Source organism: Xenopus laevis, chromosome 8L, assembly GCF_017654675.1.
Source record: "Xenopus laevis strain J_2021 chromosome 8L, Xenopus_laevis_v10.1, whole genome shotgun sequence".
Taxonomy (NCBI): Eukaryota; Metazoa; Chordata; class Amphibia; order Anura; family Pipidae; genus Xenopus; species Xenopus laevis.
The window spans coordinates 1,779,519-1,798,240 of NC_054385.1; the positions used below are offsets into that span (position 1 = coordinate 1,779,519).

The 18,722-nt window shown below is 46.0% G+C and overlaps 2 protein-coding genes across 4 annotated transcripts in view; one reads left to right on the forward strand and one right to left on the reverse strand.

Annotated features, from left to right (window-relative positions):
* The window catches only part of traf2.L (TNF receptor associated factor 2 L homeolog), a 58,759-nt gene that overhangs the window by 11,922 nt on the left and 28,115 nt on the right, over positions 1-18,722 (forward strand). For both annotated transcript variants that reach the window (XM_041572273.1, XM_041572272.1), the window contains exon 2: positions 15,177-15,245. The gene's annotated coding sequence lies outside the window, so the exon portion shown is untranslated. The remainder of the gene's footprint in view (positions 1-15,176; positions 15,246-18,722) is intronic.
* Positions 4,352-18,451, reverse strand: rabl6.L (RAB, member RAS oncogene family like 6 L homeolog). Of its 2 annotated transcripts, none has more exons than XM_041572271.1 (16): positions 18,296-18,451; positions 16,568-17,047; positions 14,149-14,283; positions 11,535-11,582; positions 11,372-11,427; positions 11,206-11,294; positions 10,940-11,080; positions 10,543-10,648; positions 9,439-9,542; positions 9,015-9,355; positions 8,727-8,877; positions 8,323-8,523; positions 7,379-7,610; positions 6,922-7,093; positions 6,782-6,834; positions 4,352-6,500 (listed from the first exon to the last, which is right to left on the reverse strand). In XM_041572271.1, the coding sequence occupies exons 2-16, from the start codon at positions 16,695-16,697 to the stop codon at positions 6,312-6,314; spliced, it is 2,148 nt and encodes a 715-aa protein (XP_041428205.1). In that variant the 5' UTR covers positions 16,698-17,047; positions 18,296-18,451; the 3' UTR covers positions 4,352-6,311. The 2 variants fall into 2 exon arrangements, with proteins under 2 accessions (XP_041428205.1, XP_018084887.1); XM_018229398.2 differs by having other exon boundaries at positions 6,779-6,834.

Genomic DNA, 18,722 nt, shown 5'->3' on the forward strand with positions numbered 1-18,722 from the left:
GCTGGTGTTGTAACATCATTTGCCCACCGGGTGGTGATGTTTCATGTAAAGATTGTGCTTTTGCCTCCACAGAGGAAACCAACTTGGATTCTTAATATTATATAAGTGACTAAGATGAGTGTGTATATTTATTCCATTTGATTATATTCACGTGAGATCAGGACTGGACATGGTTGTGTTCTATTCCCGCTGGTGCTGTAGGAGGAATATAAAGTATAAAAACATGTCATACCCGAGACAAAACAGCGAGGCATGTGGGAAACGGAAGGACAGGGCTCGGAACTGGTGTTTACTCGCACTCAGCTTCTGTTCAACTTCCCAGCCTGGGCTCTGGTTTCCATGGTAACATTTATTTTTTGGATCCATTCCTCATTAGATTATTACTATGGTTTTTAATTCTCTCTGCTGTCATTTATATCAGGCCTTGCATCTTGCAGCCCTCAGGACTTAATAGAGCTTTCCTCTAACCTCTAACTATACCCCCATATCATATATGCACATAATGTAAGTGTATAATATATAGGCACAGCCCCCCATCTTTCCTCTGTCACCCCCATATCATATATGCACATAATGTAAGTGTATAATATATAGGCACAGCCCCCCATCTTTCCCTGTCACCCCCATATATGCACACAATGTAAGTGTATAATATATAGGCACAGCCCCCCATCGTTCCCTGTCACCCCCATATATGCACACAATGTAAGTGTATAATATATAGGCACAGCCCCCCATCTTTCCCTGTCACCCCCATATATGCACACAATGTAAGTGTATAATATATAGGCACAGCCCCCCATCTTTCCTCTGTCACCCCCATATCATATATGCACATAATGTAAGTGTATAATATATAGGCACAGATATACCCCCATCTTTCCCCTGTCACCCCCATATCATATATGCACATAATGTAAGTGTATAATATATAGGCACAGATATACCCCCATCTTTCCCCTGTCACCCCCATATATGCACATAATGTAAGTGTATAATATATAGGCACAGCCCCCCATCTTTCCCTGTCACCCCCATATATGCACACAATGTAAGTGTATAATATATAGGCACAGCCCCCCATCTTTCCCTGTCACCCCCATATCATATATGCACACAATGTAAGTGTATAATATATAGGCACAGCCCCCCATCTTTCCCTGTCACCCCCATATATGCACATAATGTAAGTGTATAATATATAGGCACAGATATACCCCCATCTTTACCCTGTCACCCCCATATCATATATGCACATAATGTAAGTGTATAATATATAGGCACAGCCCCCCATCTTTCCTCTGTCACCCCCATATCATATATGTCAGATAATGTAACTGTAATTACCCAAATAGGAAAGAGTTGCTCACCTTTAAGGTAACTTTTAGTAAGTTATAGAAGGTTCAATTCCTAACAATTTTGCAATTGGTCTTCATTATTCATATTTTAAAGTTTTTGAGCTATTTCCCTTCTGACTCTATCCAACTCTAAAATTGGGGTCACTGACCCCATCTAGAAAACAAATGCTCTGTAAGGCTACACATGCATTGTTATTGCCACTTTTTATTCCTCATCTTTCTATTCAGGCCTCTCCTATTCATATTTCAGTCTCTTATTCAAATCAGTGCATGGTTGCTAGGGGAATTTGGACCCTAGCAACCAGACTGCTGAAATTACAAACTGGAGAGCTGCTGAATAAAAAGCTAAATAAGTCAAAAAACCACAAATAATAAAAAATGAAAACCAATTGCAAATTGTCTCAGAATATCCCTCTCTAAATCCTACTACATGTTCATTTAAAGGTGAACAACCCCTTTAAATTTACAAATGGTGGTTTTTGGTTTTTTTTCCAAAGCTTTGCAAATTCAGGGGGCTTGGGGAGACATTGATACCCTTCTGGCTGTGTTTTGCAAACCCCACATAGTAACATAGCAGCTGTGGTTGTAACAAGACAAGCCTGGGCACAGGGAAGAACACTTTGTTATAATCTGTTATGTGCGATTTCAGAGCACTGACCCCTATGGATCAGGCTTTGTGGCCCCCCATAGAGCTACATACCATATTCTCACCATTGCACCCAGCATTCACCCCAATATTATCCTGACTGAAGATCAGACTGAATAATGAGATAATATAAGGATTATATTATGTTCTATATAATGCAAGTCACGTGTATGACCCAGAGCTCTGTAATGTATGTCCATGGGCTCCCAGGGCCAAAGCAACTAGAGGGCTTACAGCTTCACTATAAATAGTGGGTATGGAGCGAGGGCTTCTCCTGGTGCATGGGGAGAATGCAGCCGTATCCTAGCAACGCCTTCTCTCTCCCAGCCACTGAAATAAAAGCAGGGAAATTAGCGCAAAGAGACAGGCAGCTGCACTGCAATTATTTGCCGCAGCTGGAAGGGGCCCACTGGGGAGGGAGACAAGAGGGGGTGCCCCTTGACTTGTACCCCAGCACCAGCTTCCCCACCCCCATGCAAGGATTAATAGATTGCAAGCTCTGAGGGGCAGGCATTTACTCATACTTATGTATTAACAGTTTACTGGTGGGAGTATGTTGGTGCTTAGTGTCCTACATGATCATGGTGTGCCTAGAACATTCCTTCTCTGTATATTTATATTGATACATCAATATTCTACCATATTAATATGAGGGTATAGCTTATTGTGTGCCCAGAACATTCCTTCTCTGTATCTTTGTATTCATACATATGGGAGGAGGGAGCTGCCATATAGATTCCCTTAGACAGTACAGTATGAGGGTATAGCTTATTGTGTGCCCAGAACATTCCTTCTCTGTATATTTGTATTTATACATATGGGAGGAGGAGGTGCCATATTGATTCCCTTAGACAGTACAGTATGAGGGTATAGCTTATTGTGTGCCCAGAACATTCCTTCTCTGTATCTTTGTATTCATACATATGGGAGGAGGGAGCTGCCATATAGATTCCCTTAGACAGTACAGTATGAGGGTATAGCTTATTGTGTGCCCAGAACATTCCTTCTCTGTATATCTATATTTATACATATGGGAGGGAGGTGCCATATTGATTCCCTTAGACAGTAAAGTATAAGGGTATAGCTTATTGTGTGCCCAGAACATTCCTTCTCTGTATATTTGTATTTATACATATGGGAGGAGGTGCCATATTGATTCCCTTAGACAGTACAGTATGAGGGTATAGCTTATTGTGTGCCCAGAACATTCCTTCTCTGTATATTTGTATTTATACATATGGGAGGAGGGAGGTGCCATATTGATTCCCTTAGACAGTACAGTATGAGGGTATAGCTTATTGTGTGCCCAGAACATTCCTTCTCTGTATATTTGTATTTATACATATGGGAGGAGGAGGTGCCATATTGATTCCCTTAGACAGTACAGTATGAGGGTATAGCTTATTGTGTGCCCAGAACATTCCTTCTCTGTATCTTTGTATTTATACATATGGGAGGAGGAGGTGCCATATTGACTCCCTTAGACAGTACAGTATGAGGGTATAGCTTATTGTGTGCCCAGAACATCCCTTCTCTGTATATTTGTATTTATACATATTGGAGGAGGAGGTGCCATATTGATTCCCTTAGACAGTACAGTATGAGGGTATAGCTTATTGTGTGCCCAGAACATTCCTTCTCTGTATATTTGTATTTATACATATGGGAGGAGGAGGTGCCATATTGATTCCCTTAGACAGTACAGTATGAGGGTATAGCTTATTGTGTGCCCAGAACATTCCTTCTCTGTATATTTGTATTTATACATATGGGAGGAGGAGGTGCCATATTGATTCCCTTAGACAGTACAGTATGAGGGTATAGCTTATTGTGTGCCCAGAACATCCCTTCTCTGTATATTTGTATTTATACATACAGGCCCGGACTGAGAATTAAAATAGGCCCTGGCATTTCAGGTACAGAGGCCCAATCAGCCCACATAGAAGCCCAAACAGCCCCCACCAGCCCACTAAATACTGACTTTCTATGGTACCTTATAGCAGCCCCTCTGGCATTTGCCAGAACCCACAGATTCCCAGTCCGGGCCTGTATACATACAGTATGGGAGGGAGGTGCAAATAAAGTGTAACTAATGGGCAACTAAGCCTAACTTCTAAGCTGATTTAGTCCCCAAGGGCAGTTCTCCCACAAACATATATCTGTCAGGACCAGTCTTGTGTCAGAAAACTGGCACCCAACCAACCTGCTCCAATAAATGTGGAAAAGCCAAAATCCTTATTAGGCCAGATTTAAAAATGAGGCCCCGTGGAGGGCCACACGTGTCCCGTAGTCCTGCAGTTGGTCAGCCTGGCTGTCAGGAGCACTCTCACAAGAAAGACACAAAGGATTCCACAAAATGAAACTGCATTTTATTTTATCCAATGAAATACAAGTGTGGGTGTGTCCATCTAACAGTATTAGCAGAGCCCATGTAGTGTTTGTGGGGGTTATTCATGCGCACGGCCCAAGCCAGTGATCCAATTACAATTATGTTGGCTGTTAGTGGGGTAGAATCAATCAGATCAAGCCAGATCATATCACATGGTTACAGATAACAGCACCCCTGCAAGGAATGGCTCGGACACAAGTACCAGAGAGATTAACTGTTTAGTTATGGAGCAAGAAAGAACGGGGGGGATGTTGCAGCTCCATAGCAATTCTTTGCACTGCTTACCAACTTCTCCTGAATAAGGGATAGCATTTAGGGCCTGCATGCTGAAACATTGGCTACATGTTGCTTGTGGGCTGAACCCCTCAAGTTTGGTACAATCTGGGCAGACTGTATGATCAGCATGAGCCTGGCTTTTATAGGAAATGCATTTCCATTCTCATTGCCCTGTCAATATGCTGCCGAGGGGAGATACTGTCCGAAAATGACTTATTTATTTTGCTTATAGTGCTCAGTTGTGTATTTTCCCTTTAACTGAGTTTTTGCAGCTGAGTCGGGTTGAGAGGTACCATACTACACGGAGGGGAAAGCACTGTCCCCTGCAGCCTCGGGAGGAGAACATAGCACCGATAGAAAGTACTGGGGGGTGCAGCCTAATAGACCCTTGTTCCGCAAGACTGAAGCTGCTGGAATGACTGTGTGGAACAATCATGGAATCAAAATGAGGATAAATAGATCTGGAATGAAATATCTGATCAGCAGCAGTTTTAAGGGGTCCTACAACTTTCAACATAGAAATGGGGGGCACGTCACACAAGGCCCTGCCGCATAAAGCACCAATCAAACACTACAGAAATATACAAGCAAATAAACATGGTCAATCAGCTGGGATCCAATATGACCCACCCTCCCCTTCTGCTGGAACAGCACCATTCAACTCACCACAAGGCCAGACTGGATTAATAATCTGCTGCTCTGGTTAAATCTTAGGGTCACCTTTTTATTAACTTCTAATATGTCACATATGGAACTAAGTCAGCCTTGCTGTTGGTCTGCAAATTTCAATTTAAAATCAAGGTAGCTAGGGTCAGTGAAAATATATAACTGCACAAGGACCAACTGCAAGGTGCCCTGGGTTAGTGTTATAAAAGCCACAGTTTGTATCATGTGTATTACTATCCCATAGCAACCAATCAGATATTTCATTCATCCACTGAATGCTACCTAGTGATTGGTTGCTACAGGTTAATAGACCTTGTATGAACATTGCAGTGTTTATCACATGACCCCCTGGAATACTGGGTAATATTTAAAGGGAACAGTAAGGCAAGCTTCTCTGCGGAACAATGTGCTCATGGAGACGATCATGGGAAGAAAGCCAGCTGAAAAGTACCTTGGCGAGAGAATGGCCACCGTATTTGTCACGAGACAGTATATCTTGGGGTAATTAAAAACAATAAACACAGATAAGGGGGCCCCCCCAACATTAGGAAACATATCAAGGAAAAACAGGGAAAAAAAGCAGCATTTTCTATGTGAGTGCAGGAGGCGCCTCCATCTGGCCAAGGGACAGAAGTGCAGTATCTGGTAATAGTTTCTAGTTCACCCTGAGCTCCTCCTGAGAAGGAACCCACTTTCTTAGTACCATTTCCCTCAGAACCAAGCCTGTCCGTGGGTTAGACGGAGTGGAAGGTTGAGGGTTGGGCCCAGTTCTGCACAGGAGTTTTTGGGGGTTTGTCGGTTAAAACAAGACCCTTCACTTCTGCTGCTGTGCGTTGGGTCCTGCGGTGCAGAGGTGGAGTGATCATTCACTCCGGGATCAATGCGCTGCACCCTGATTGGACGTCTGATGAGGGAAGCAGAGGTCGGAGTCAGTAGATAGGAAAGAGAAAGCACGGGAGGTGGGCTCCGATGGCATTTAAAGCTCCTCGTACTCTCCCCCTGAGCGTGGCCGGCTCGGAGCCCTCCCTCCCAAAAAGGCTTCCAGCTCATCAAACTCATCTTTCTTCTTCTTGGGCTTCTTCTTTTTCTCTTCCTTGCCTTCCTCCTTCTCTTTACTCTTCTTGTGTCGGCTCTTCTTCGTCATGTCTTTCTCTTCCTCAGGAGCCTGGCAGGACAGGACAGAGTCAGGACGAGGCAATGGGAAACAGCATAGAAACATTGGCCGATTTCTGGGCACAGAGAGCTATCCTTGCCCTGACATATGGCTCATATGCTACCCTGACTCCCCACCTACTTCCTGAGGAGCTCAGGCTCAAGCCATATGTCAGAACAATAAAGAGCCTATTCAGTGCCCCCCCCCCAATCGTGCCCCATTCCCCTGTATCTGTATGCTAAATGCAGGGCTATGCACTTGTGATTAATGAGTTCCAATTCACTATTTACCTCCTTTGTTTTCTTTTTTTTCTTCTTCTTCTCTTTTGAACCTTTGCTCTCTTTATCTAAACAAGCAGAGGAAAATAAACATTATTAGGGGTATTACCAGGACCCCAGACAAGTAGGATCAAATACCCCCTCCATGGTCGTACCTTCCTCATTGTTCTCCGTTGTGCCTTTCTCCTCGAAGCCCAGACCAAAGAGGTCATCATCCTGTCTGGCTTTAAAGGCAGGAACAGCTGACTTAGTCACCTGTGCGGGCTGAGATGGAGCAGCATCTTCACTAGAGCTGTCCGACAAGTGATTTAGGGCCGGGAACACTTCCTGCAAATGTGGGAGACAAAGGAGGTTACACTGGGCAGGGAAAGGGCAAAATCTCCAAATTGTACCACTTCCTATAAATGACATTCCACTGCAGAACTGGAACGAATATCCCTCTCTACATCATACTAACAGTTAATTTAAATGTAATTAAATGTGATTGGCTGTGTGTGTGCACAGTTGTGAGCAGCTTGCTAACCCTGGACAAAATCTGAGACTGAAACTAGAATTAATTCTTTAAAGCCCAACCGAAAGGAATGTTAGTTATAGTTACAAAGCCCCTCTAACCGGTCTCTTGGGGACATGACTTGAGTCTTCGCTGTCAAAATCCGGATCGTCCATGACAAAAGAGAGCATCTGGTTGGCAATGGGCCCCTCCTGGTCACTATCAGACTCCTCCTTGGTGCTTGCCTTTCCCGGGGTCGCTTTGCCAGTGGATTGGGGCGCGCTGGAAAGCAGCTGATCGGATGGGGGGTTCTTCTGGGAACGGCTCTGAAAAACGGCTGTTTGTTGGGGTTTCCTGAAATGATGAAAATGCAAAACTGGTTTTTAAAATGTAAATTTAACCCAACATGAGGCATTGCTAACTGCAGAAAGACACTGTTTGTAGCTTCTCTCTCTGTGTATGTAAATCACTCCCCCTAGTGGAGGAATGCTGCTTTGCACTTTGATCGGGCAGTACTGGATTTCTGTTTAAAACACATCTATGACCTTACCAGTCTGCCCCTACACTGCTGCAGGAACAGATCACTCTTGCTTGTACATCGTCCATCTTGCCCTGCCCTTGATCTCTGCATTCCCCCTGCAAACCCCACTGTGAGATTAAGGCAGAATCAATAGTATCATCACTTTATCCCTGGGCTTAGACAGTACCTCTCAGCGCTCATCTGCTTCATCTTAATGAGAAAATCAATAGGGCTTACAATTTTCTCCCCTCCAAAGGAGGCCACTGCAGATTAATTGCCCGACTTCATTTCATCTTTCAGCATTGCAGTGGCCGCAGACCTATGTTACAAGGAGTCCTACATAAGGCATCCTATATACTGACCCATTGCTGCTGCATACCCTATTAGACAATTGCTTTAACCTAGCAGGTGCAAAATGTGTTTTGTGTAGTGTATAAGAATATGTACAGTTTATATTTATACAATATAAGCAGGACCAACCATATTGATTCCCCATAGATACATGTATAGTTTATTGTGCTCCCTGAACATTACTCCACCACTCACCGTGTTTCTGGTTCTGAATCAATATCTTCTTCAGCTGTAACAAGTACTGTTTGATTGGGCTCCTCCTCGTCACTCGACAGGGTGATATTCTTGCTAGGGACCACCAGGGTAGCGCTGGGTTTGACTCCCACCCGGTCATCTGGATCTAAGTCATCCTGGAATACTGCAACCATTGGGTTTGTACTGGGTGCTTCCCCATCACTGCCATGGGACAGATAGGGGGTCGTTATTATAGGACTTATAAGATAAAAACGCCTATAGTTCTGTCACAGAACCACAAAGCTGCCATGATGTCAATTTGCTGTTGTAGTCATTTTCTGTGGCCAATAGAGGGAGCTCTTGCTTTATCCAACTGTCCACTTTGTCCCATATATAAGATGATATATAACAAGGCTTACACTCACCTGTCGCTGTCCTTCTGTTCCCTGGGAGACGCTCTCCCCTGCTCTCTGTGTGCCCCACTGTCCTCCAGGAAACTTCGGTCCAGGCTCTCGTCAGGGACAAAATCCTCTACGCTCTGCACCTTCCCCAGCTGTTCTCCAGAGCTTACACTGTCTGATGGAAAAGGGACCAGCAACATAATAAATATTTACAGTAGATATCAGGAGGAAGCGGAAATATTTATAATGTGTGTATCAATATGGGGGATCTGCTATAACAAAGGTTTGAGGCAAGTGCTCCCTCATACTTACCTGTTCTTGCGGGAGGCGTCTCAGGTGTGGCTGAACCAAAGAGCCGGGATATGAACCCCCGTTTCTGTGGAGGAGCTTGGGTCGGAGGAAGAGAGGACACAGCAGAGGAAGGAGAGGCACCAGATTCGGGTAGGTCGGGCATAGGAGGAGGTGGGGATGCTACCAGAGGAGGACTAGTCGGTATGACAGATGGGAGCTGCAGCGGTGTGCCAGGACTAGAACAGTCTGGTGATCCTGAGTTCATGGCCATCACTGGAGATTGTGAGCCGGAGGCCGGGCTCTGGCCATTTGTGGCGGCCGGGGAAGCCTGACGCTTGTTTGTTTCTAACATTTCCTGGAAGCTGCAGGGAAGAGAAGAAGGTGCATGAGCTGGGAGCCCCTCTATCAGATACTCCAATACTCTGCACCAGCTGTAACTACCTACATCTCATAATTCTGATCCTCAGTCTCCTGCTGCACAGACAGCTCCTCTAGCGTGGCGTCAATATCCAGCTGGTTGGTCTCCAACTGCCGTAACAAGGTCTCTCTCTGCGGGAATACAATACGGCAGCAGTCACTGGATGCCGGCAACAACTCCGGGAATATCATATTTACCTCCTGCATGAACTAGCCTACTCAACTTGCTTCACTACAGACGAACAAGCACCCACTAGGATTAAAATACCCTCCAAGATACCCCAATACCTCCCTACAGACAGGACTCACCTCTGCCATGGGTCACAGATATATACCAGTCCTTTCCTGTATGACGTGTGAATAATCTCCCTATACGAGCACTGTCACACGGCAGCAGCTTCCCAGCCCTGGTGCCATCAGATAACAACAGGAAAACTGCTCCCACTCCTCTGTACCCAGCAATAATAGGGGTTAACTGTCTCCTATTCCGCCCTTATATGAATAAGTAAGGATGTTCCCAGATCAGTTCTTACTCGGATCACCTTACACCAACAGTTATAGTTACCAACTGCTGTCATTCACACAATGCCACACTCACTGCTAGCCTTCCGGCTAATGGGCTGGATCCACAACCACCGGGCTGCCAACTTTAGACAAGCCTCTTGGCCCTGGCACAGTCAGTTTGCTTATGTTAAAAATATAGAAAGAACCTTACTGTGTCCAGACAGCACAAAGTTAATGTCTATAAATAACTGATCTGAGAGATGTTGCTCTCAGTGTCCTCAAGGCAGGAGCTTATTTTTGAATTCCAGGCTTAGAGGCAAGTTTTGGTTGTACAAAAACCAGGTGTACTGCAAAATAGATTCTTAATGTAGGTTGACAATCCACATAGGGGCTACTAAATGGCCAATCACAGAACTTATTTAGCACCCCAAGAACATTTTTCATGCTAGTGTTGCTCCACAACTCCTTTTACTTCTGAATGTTGCTCACAGGGTTCAAAAGGTTGGGGATCCCTGGTCTAATGGAATCAATATGACACCTCCATCTGGGCACCGGGCAGACCGGTTACAGCTCTAGACTGGCAGAGGTAAAGGTGTGAGGAGAAGTCAGACAAGGACATGGATCTCACCTGAAGCTGCAGGAAAGGGATATTAAAGAATTTGTGCAAATATTTCAGCCCAAAGCTGTTCTTCATGGAAGACTCAGCGTAGCGAATGTAGGAGGAACCGGGGCGTCTGTATAGGGGAAAGCAGAGGAAAGAGGCAGAGAAATATCAGCCAGAGCACCAACACGCACACAATTATACACATAGGATTATTGGAGGCTAAAAGTAGACCTTTCAGTGGAAAACAAAACTAGGTGCCATCCAGTTATTGTAAACTGTAGCTCACAGCAGCCCTGAGAGCCTTTCCTGCTAGGTATTATTAAAAGCTGCAATTCACAGCCCTTAGTAGCCTGAAGGGTTCTCTTATGGGTGTGGGGGGGGGGGTAGGTGCCGCTCTGCAGAACCTAAGCATCCCACTCACCTGTTCAGATTCTGAATGCATTCCCGGACATCATCAGGAAGGATAACCCGGTGCTCCCCCATGTCACGGTAATTGCCAAGCACACACACCGGGACTTCGCTGGGGACTTTAGGCAGCTCCCGCATGATGTAGGTAAATGTCCTGGTGAAGAGAGGCTGCCATTAACACTTCCGCCATGTTCATATTCATTATCATTTCAAACAGAATTGAGAAGTAAATGGTGCCAGCCAATCAGGCAACTGCTAGTGACATAAGCGATGACCTACCACTGCTTGGTGATGTCAAACATCAAAATAACTCCATTGCAATTCTTGTAGACATCCAGGAACTCTGCGTCCAGAGCCATATCCGCTTCCTAGGGACAAACATGCGTCTAGCATTAGGGGGCCACTCGGGGACAACGAGAGAAAAGAATCAGCGCTGCCAATTTACCTCTTGGGGATCATTTTCCAGTTTCAGGGAGCTCTCACCCCTCTTCTTACATTTGCCTGGAAGAAGGAAACGGACTTGTAAGAATCATCACTACAGTAGCTGCCCCAGCAGGAGAGTTCCCCCCCATGAGATCTGCACACAGCCCCCCAATACACACACTTACCTTTATCAACCACATCCCAGACTTCCACCTTCACTATATCATCAGTGGCTGCAACACAAAAAGTGTGACACGTGTAAGTGTAAAGGGTTATAGGCTTAATGGTTTCCTAGCTGTTTCTGCCCCCCAGTATGCCTTTAGCTTTAATTGTAATGCAAGAGCATGGAACAAACATGTGATTCTCTTGCACTCATTGGGTCACTGACCCTGGTGAGCTCAAGAAAGGGCTCTATTGTTGCTTTAAGAATGAAAGAATGCCAATGCTTAATGCATTGTTCCAGCAATTCTTCCTTGCTAAAAGGATAGAAGGAACAGCGCATCCCATAATGCCTCAGTGCAGAGCCCTTACAATGAGCAAAGCTGTCACCTTGTGATTGGTGCAGTGCAGCAAAGCTATTCATTGGTTGGGTGTAATGTGTCGGGGTGATGCTGGTGACCTTATGATAGGGACTGGGAGAAATCCTTGGCACGCAGCCCCCCCCCCCATCATCCCTTTAACACTGGAGCCAGCGAGGGGGAAACAGAGCGTGAGTGAAGATGGGCTCAGTCACACGGGGTTGTATGTTAAGCGCTCGAGGCTGAAGAGCAGGAAAAGAGAGACATAATTGAATTGAAGAGACATAAATGGCAAGAGTGTGGATCAAAGGAGAGGAGAGAAGGGATATTAAAGGGGATGTTCACCTTTCAAACACTTTGTTTTCAGATTGCTCACCATAAGCAAAGACTTTTTTCCATTCGCTTTCTATCTATTATTTTTTACCGTTTTCCCAAAATGTAAGTTTAAAATTCAGTGATCCTGTCTCTAGTGCAGTCTGGCAGCTCGGCGATCCACGAGCAGATTCTTAACTGTTACAATTTCCTACATTTAGTTGATAATTAGTTGATACAATTCTCAACACTATCTGTGAAATACTATTGTATTCATTCTAAAAGCGGCCTTTAATGAAACTCAGGGATTCTGCTCAGCAGGGACAAAGATAACAAATGTATCAACTAAATGTATCAATTTAGAACAGTTAAAGGGGAACTCCACACAAACATAACTTAAGCCTTTTTGAAAAGTAAACATAATTTTGAGCAACTTTGCAATAATCATCAATTAAGAAATATGAAGACTTTTCATGATTTTTAATGGTTTCTGACAGTTCCCTAAGCCTAGCCCCTGCTCTCCTGCTGATCTGTCTGACTACTTTGCTGAGCTGTCTGACGTCTGTTACTTTGTATCAACAGCCAGATGTCCTTAAGCTGTCCTCGATCGGATGGGACGAAAAATCCCGTCAGATCGCGGACGCATCTATTCGTTGATTCGGTTCTGCGATCCGACTGCCCATTAGTATTCGTTAGGATCCGATCGTTGGGCCCTAGGGCCCACGATCGGATCAGCCCGATATTACCCGGGGAGAGATCCGCTCAAATGGCGACATCACCAAACGAGCGGATCTCTCCGTGTATGGCCACCTTTAGCCTGTATCCTCCAAACCCCACAATTCCCTGCACATGTGATTTCAATAAGGAACAGAACATGACAGTGCAATGCATTGTGGGTTATGTAGTTCCTGCATGCTGTCTGTAAGCTGTGGAGTAGTTGTTACAATTTGTAACTTCAGTGTTTAGTCCCTCTTTCTCTGCCAGGATTTCAAATAATCCAGACAGAGAAGAACTGTTAAACAGCTGGATTTCAGAATAGAAAATGGCATTTATGCAGACTTTTTGAAGAAACAGGTAACTGTGATGGGTTTATTAGGGGGTGTTATGTGGGCCTCTTTATCAAATTTTGGTTTGTAAGCGGGTGTTCCCCTTTAAGGGTAGTGGCACATGAGGCTACTAGGGGAGATTAGTCACCAAGCGACAAATTGCCTTTTCTTCGGGCAACTAATCTCCCCGAAATGCCTTCACGCCAACTAGAATGTAAATCGCCGGCGGGATGGCACTCGGAATGCTTCATTTTCCGAAGTTGCCTCAAGAAGAAACTTCGGGCTACTTTGGAAAGCTGAAGCGATCCGAGTACCATCCCAGAAGGCATTTTGGGGAGATAAGTCACCCGAAGAAACGGTGATTTGTCGATGGGTGACTAATCTCCCCTAGTAGCCTTGTGTGCCACCACCCTAAAGAGTCGGCGACCCTTTACACTTTTTATTAGATAAATAATAGATAAATAATCACAAATAGAAAGTAGTTGGGAAAAGTCTTTATTTCTGAAACCAACTGAACTGAAAAAATTGCTTGAAGGTGAACAACTCCTTTAAGGTTTTTGCCTCTGGAATTAGAGAGATACAGTACGGGAGAGTCAGGGTAGGTTGGGGCTTGATGAGGACCCGGAAATGTTTTTGTGGGGCTCCCAACTGTTACTCTACTGTATCAGTACAAATTATTATTCAGAGCAGAGCCCTAGTCAGGGATCATGGGGCCCCAAAATAATAAATCCCCATCCTTGATTATTAACCCATTTGGCCCCAATGAAAAAAAAAATTAAAATCAGGTGGCCATGCACCTGATCCACGCCTATTATCCCAAAACCCCATCCACAATTTCCCATAACCCTGCAAACCTCTCCCCATCCTTGACCCACCTTTACTCATTTACGCCCGTGCCCCCTGATTCATCTTCCCCCTCTTACTTTTGTAGTTCCAGTGGATGCTGGTGACCTGAATCTCCTGAGTGGGGAGATATTCCTCAACAAACTTCTTCCCCTGCAGCCGGTGCCAGAGCGTGGTCTTGCCGGTGTTCCGGTCACCACGGATCACTATTTTCACTGGAAGAGGAGGGGACAGAGTTGGGAATGGTGTTTAGGGAAGCACTAGAGTATTGCACACTTACACACCACTGAATTATTGGACCCACAGTCAGTATCTCTATCTGATATAATAATAATAATCATGCCCGACCTGGGGTAGTCACTAGTTATAGAGTGGATCTAGGAGGTTGGTACCACCTGCAGATCTTTCAAATGGTTCATACAAAGTTTTTGCTTTCTAACCACCAGGTTTTTTGCACCTTCCACACCTCTGTTTGTTCACAGGGACAGGTGTTTTTGGGGCGGTACTGGGCAGATTAAGGTGTTGGGATCAATGCAAAAGAAACACCTGTCTCAGAAACTAAGCAAATACACCCATTACCGCTCCTGCCTATATGTTCCATTTGAACACGGGCATGACATGTTCCCGGTGAATGTGACACGCCACTGCAACGTTGATATGTGATATGGCAAAGCCCTGCATGTTACCTGATACAAAGGTGCTGGGAAGCAACTGAACACCCCCTGCCAGAGAGGAGACCATTTCTAATAGTGTATCAAATTAGCATGAGGCACAAGTGGGGGCTCTGCAGAACATTCCATTCTCCATAAATACAGTGAATAAATCCCCCTCTGTCAGTGGCAGTACAATGCAGGCAGTCACTTGACACAGGAATGCAGTTATCCCAGTCTCATGGCTCGTGCTGGGGGAACTGAATGATGGGGAACACGCCTTCGACCGCTGAACAAAATAAATTCATTTCTTTCAAACAGGAACAGGAAGCTAAAAATCTGTTTTCCTGAAATATCTATGAATACCAACGTACAATTATGCAAATATTCCCTGTATTACACCTCCTATACTCCCAGGGTATAAACTACTTACCTTTTATCTTTGTCTCTATTCACAGGAGAAGCCGAAACCAAGTGACCCTGCTCCATTCAACTGAATGAAGAGCACCCGGCACAAGCACTCTCTGGTAAGTACCCATATAGAATATATGTACAAGGCACTAAGCAGGGAGCCACACATAAAGGGAAAATGCTCAGGAACCCCCACCATTATGGCCTTTTATTAACCCCCCCCCCCGACAGCCTAATAATACAAATGCCCAACAGATAACATGGCTACATTTCTAATGCCATAAACAGAGAATCACCCACACACCAATAGAAACCTTATGTACTGTAAGCAGATAGAAACACCCTCCTGGTTCCTGGGAGCCGTATTTATATCTATATTTGTGTTTACTCTTATGAGTAGGAGTTGCCATGCAATTGCTTGTTTGGCTCTAGTAAAACACTGCCCCCCATGGAGACATTTACACTGTGAGAAGAGAATTTGGGTCAGTACCATAGATGGATCTCATGGCTCCGCTGGGTGGCAAATAAGCAAAGTGACTAGCCGTGCCCATTGGATTATCAGATTGCGCACTAGGGCATTCATAGTGATTATGGGAGTCACACTAGAGATATTGAGGGACAAGTGCTCTATGTACAGTTTGCTTAGTCCCACAGTTTTGGGATCACTAGTCATAAGGCCACATGAAAATGCTCAAACGCCCCCCGTGTGCCATAGCCTGTACAACACCGCGATCCTATCCTCTGTCCTCTTGCACCCACGAGACACCATTATTTACCTATCAGCTTTATTTGTATGTTTTCCATATGCCATTTGTTCATCAGGAAGAGCGCAGAAGGAACCAGAAAACAACTGCTCCACAAAGTATTTATTTGATTTCTTTCTGACAATTTCTTTTAAATGGCACTGGTTCTTAATTACAAGTCACTAAATCCTTGCCCCTATTCACTTACAGCTACATATGCCCCTTCAGAAGCTTCAGTCCCACCCACTGCTTGAAATGTAGACTTTCTGCTCCTCCCCTTGCAAACTATCAGTGCTTTAGTCCCACCCATTTAGTCCAATTAAATTTAATTATTCCTTTACTCCTCCCCCAGTAATCAGAATTGTCTTGTCCCTCCCACTTTTAAACTCCCTGTCCCTCCCCTGTGTGAGCTTGGCTCACACAATGTGTGCAGAGTAAGCAGAGAGGTACATCTGTACAGCAGAGTGTGGAATAAATACCCTGTGAGGGTAACAGGGAGGGGGTGCATGTCTGTAACATGGGGTAACAATCAATAATAATGTCACTGAACCATTTGTCTCCCTTGGCTGCAAACCCTTTGCATCATTACTGTGTCTAATAAGCAGGCGTGTCAGATTGTGGCCATGCTGGAAGTCTGGCATCATTACAGGGGGCACCATGATGCCAGGCAAATAGCAGGCAGGGGGTATACTCACTGTTGTACTGCACTCCTTTAGCAAACCTCCTCTGGAGCGTCTGGTTCATGGACTGCAGCCCGGCCGGGATATTCTTGTCCCTGACCGTGGAAGGGTCAGACCCCACCAGTTTCTTCAGAGCAGTGAACATGTTGGCGGTGTGTGTGAGTGGGGCAATAAGTGGGGCAATGAGAGTCTGGAGGGAGACACAGTAATATAGAATTCACCGTGCCCTTCTTAGACAGCGACCTGGGAGTCAGGTAACGTGGCCGCCAGAGAAACTAAAGCCGAGGAAGAAATGAGGAGGGTGTGGGGGGTTGCTGGTGATCGAAAGCCATGTTCTGGAGTGTTATATCCAACGTTGCTTTATTAGGGACTGGGGGCCCCCACACCTTCAGCTTTGCACAAATCTCGACTCCAAGTGCAGCAATGAAGAGAAAGTCTTATATATGCAGCTGTCCCTTTAATCCACACTCATTGGTGCTTCCCACCATGCTGGACCTGTCGGGAGGGACAGTTATTAGTAATAAGGCACTGAAATACCCACTACGAGGGGACTCAGGGCACTTCAGCTATTGTCCATCTACAACTCCCAGAAGCCTTCAGCTGGGAGTTCTACTTAAATAACAAATGAAGGGCTCTGAACTTGGCAACAAAATGTTATTGCCCAATTGCTGCCCCATTTTGCACATTCTCCCAACTCTTCCTGTCCAGAGCTGCTGATTTGGGTCCCAAGTATGAGCCATAGCCAAGGCAGTTGTGCCCACCTACAGACAGATGTGATGGTATGTAAACCTGCAGCACTAGTTATAGTCTTGCACGTGTGAAGATAAGATCCAATCCTTCCCTTTGCCAGGAGCACGCAACAACCCCTCAGCATCTATTGCAGTTAGAATAACAGCAGAGTTCTAAATTGGTGAAAGGGGCTGTGTGTGTGTGTGTGGGGGGGGTATTGGGGATACAGGGTACTGGTGCTGGGGGTTGCAGGGTCCAGGGCTACAGGGCATCAGTGCCAGGGGTACAGGTGCCAGGATTGTAGGGCATCAGTGCCAGGATTACAGGGTTGCAGGGCATGGGTGCCGGAGGTTACAGGTGCGGGGGGCTGCAGGGCATCAGTGCCAGGGTTACAGGGTACAGGTGCCAGGATTGTAGGGCATCAGTGCCAGGATTACAGGGTTGCAGGGCATGGGTGCTGGAGGTTACAGGTGTGGGGGGCTGCAGGGCATCAGTGCCAGGATTACAGGGTACAGGTGCTGGGGGTTTCAGGGGCCAGGGCTGCAGGGCATCAGTGCCAAGGTTACAGGGTTGCAGGGCATGGGTATGAGGGCTGCAGGGCATGGGTGCCGGAGGTTACAGGTGTGGGGAGGTTACAGGTGTGGGGGGCGGCAGGACATAAGTGCCTAGATTACAGGGGCCAGGGTTGCAGGGCATCAGTGCCTGGATTACAGGGGCCAGGGTTGCAGGACATCAGTGCCAGGATTACAGGGTTGCTGGGAATCAGTCCCCGGGTTACAGAGTACAGATGCTGGGGATTGCAGGGGCCAGGGCTGCTGGGCATCAGTGCCCGGGGTTACAGGGGCTGGAAGGCTGCAGTGAGGGGTGTGACACCTGTGACATTTCCCATTGGGGAGGGAGGGTATGTATAATGTAACACACAGATGCCCCAGTATAAGGGGTAATATAATAAGGCAGCTGTATATGTCCCTAGACCCTCCCATTAAATAAATCATATGTCTCACACACACGTACCGCCCACTAGTGCCGCTTCTTCCGGTCACTTCCGATTGTCTGTACACAGCCCGCAGTACCGGCTCGCTGTTTGAACATCCCGCAACACCGATCTGGTCCAGCTCCCTGTCTGCTGCCGGACTGCTAATCCCGACATGCCCAGTCTCATCTCGCGGGAGTGTGTCGTCACCACGACGCGTGACCGCCTTTGTGGGAGTGGCGAGCTGTCAGGGAGCAGACCAATGGCGCGGCTTCATTTGGGTTCCCCGTCGGCTGGCTGCGCCTACAGTTGTTCTTTATTTGTCGGCGATAATAATGCCTTCTGCTCCCCGAGTCTCTGACCCTTCTGTGTCCCTGGGGGTCGGGCTCTCATCTTATTGGCCAATAGCTGCCACACACTCTACACTCCATGTGTATGGGGACTGGCTGCTGTATGGGAGCATCTGTC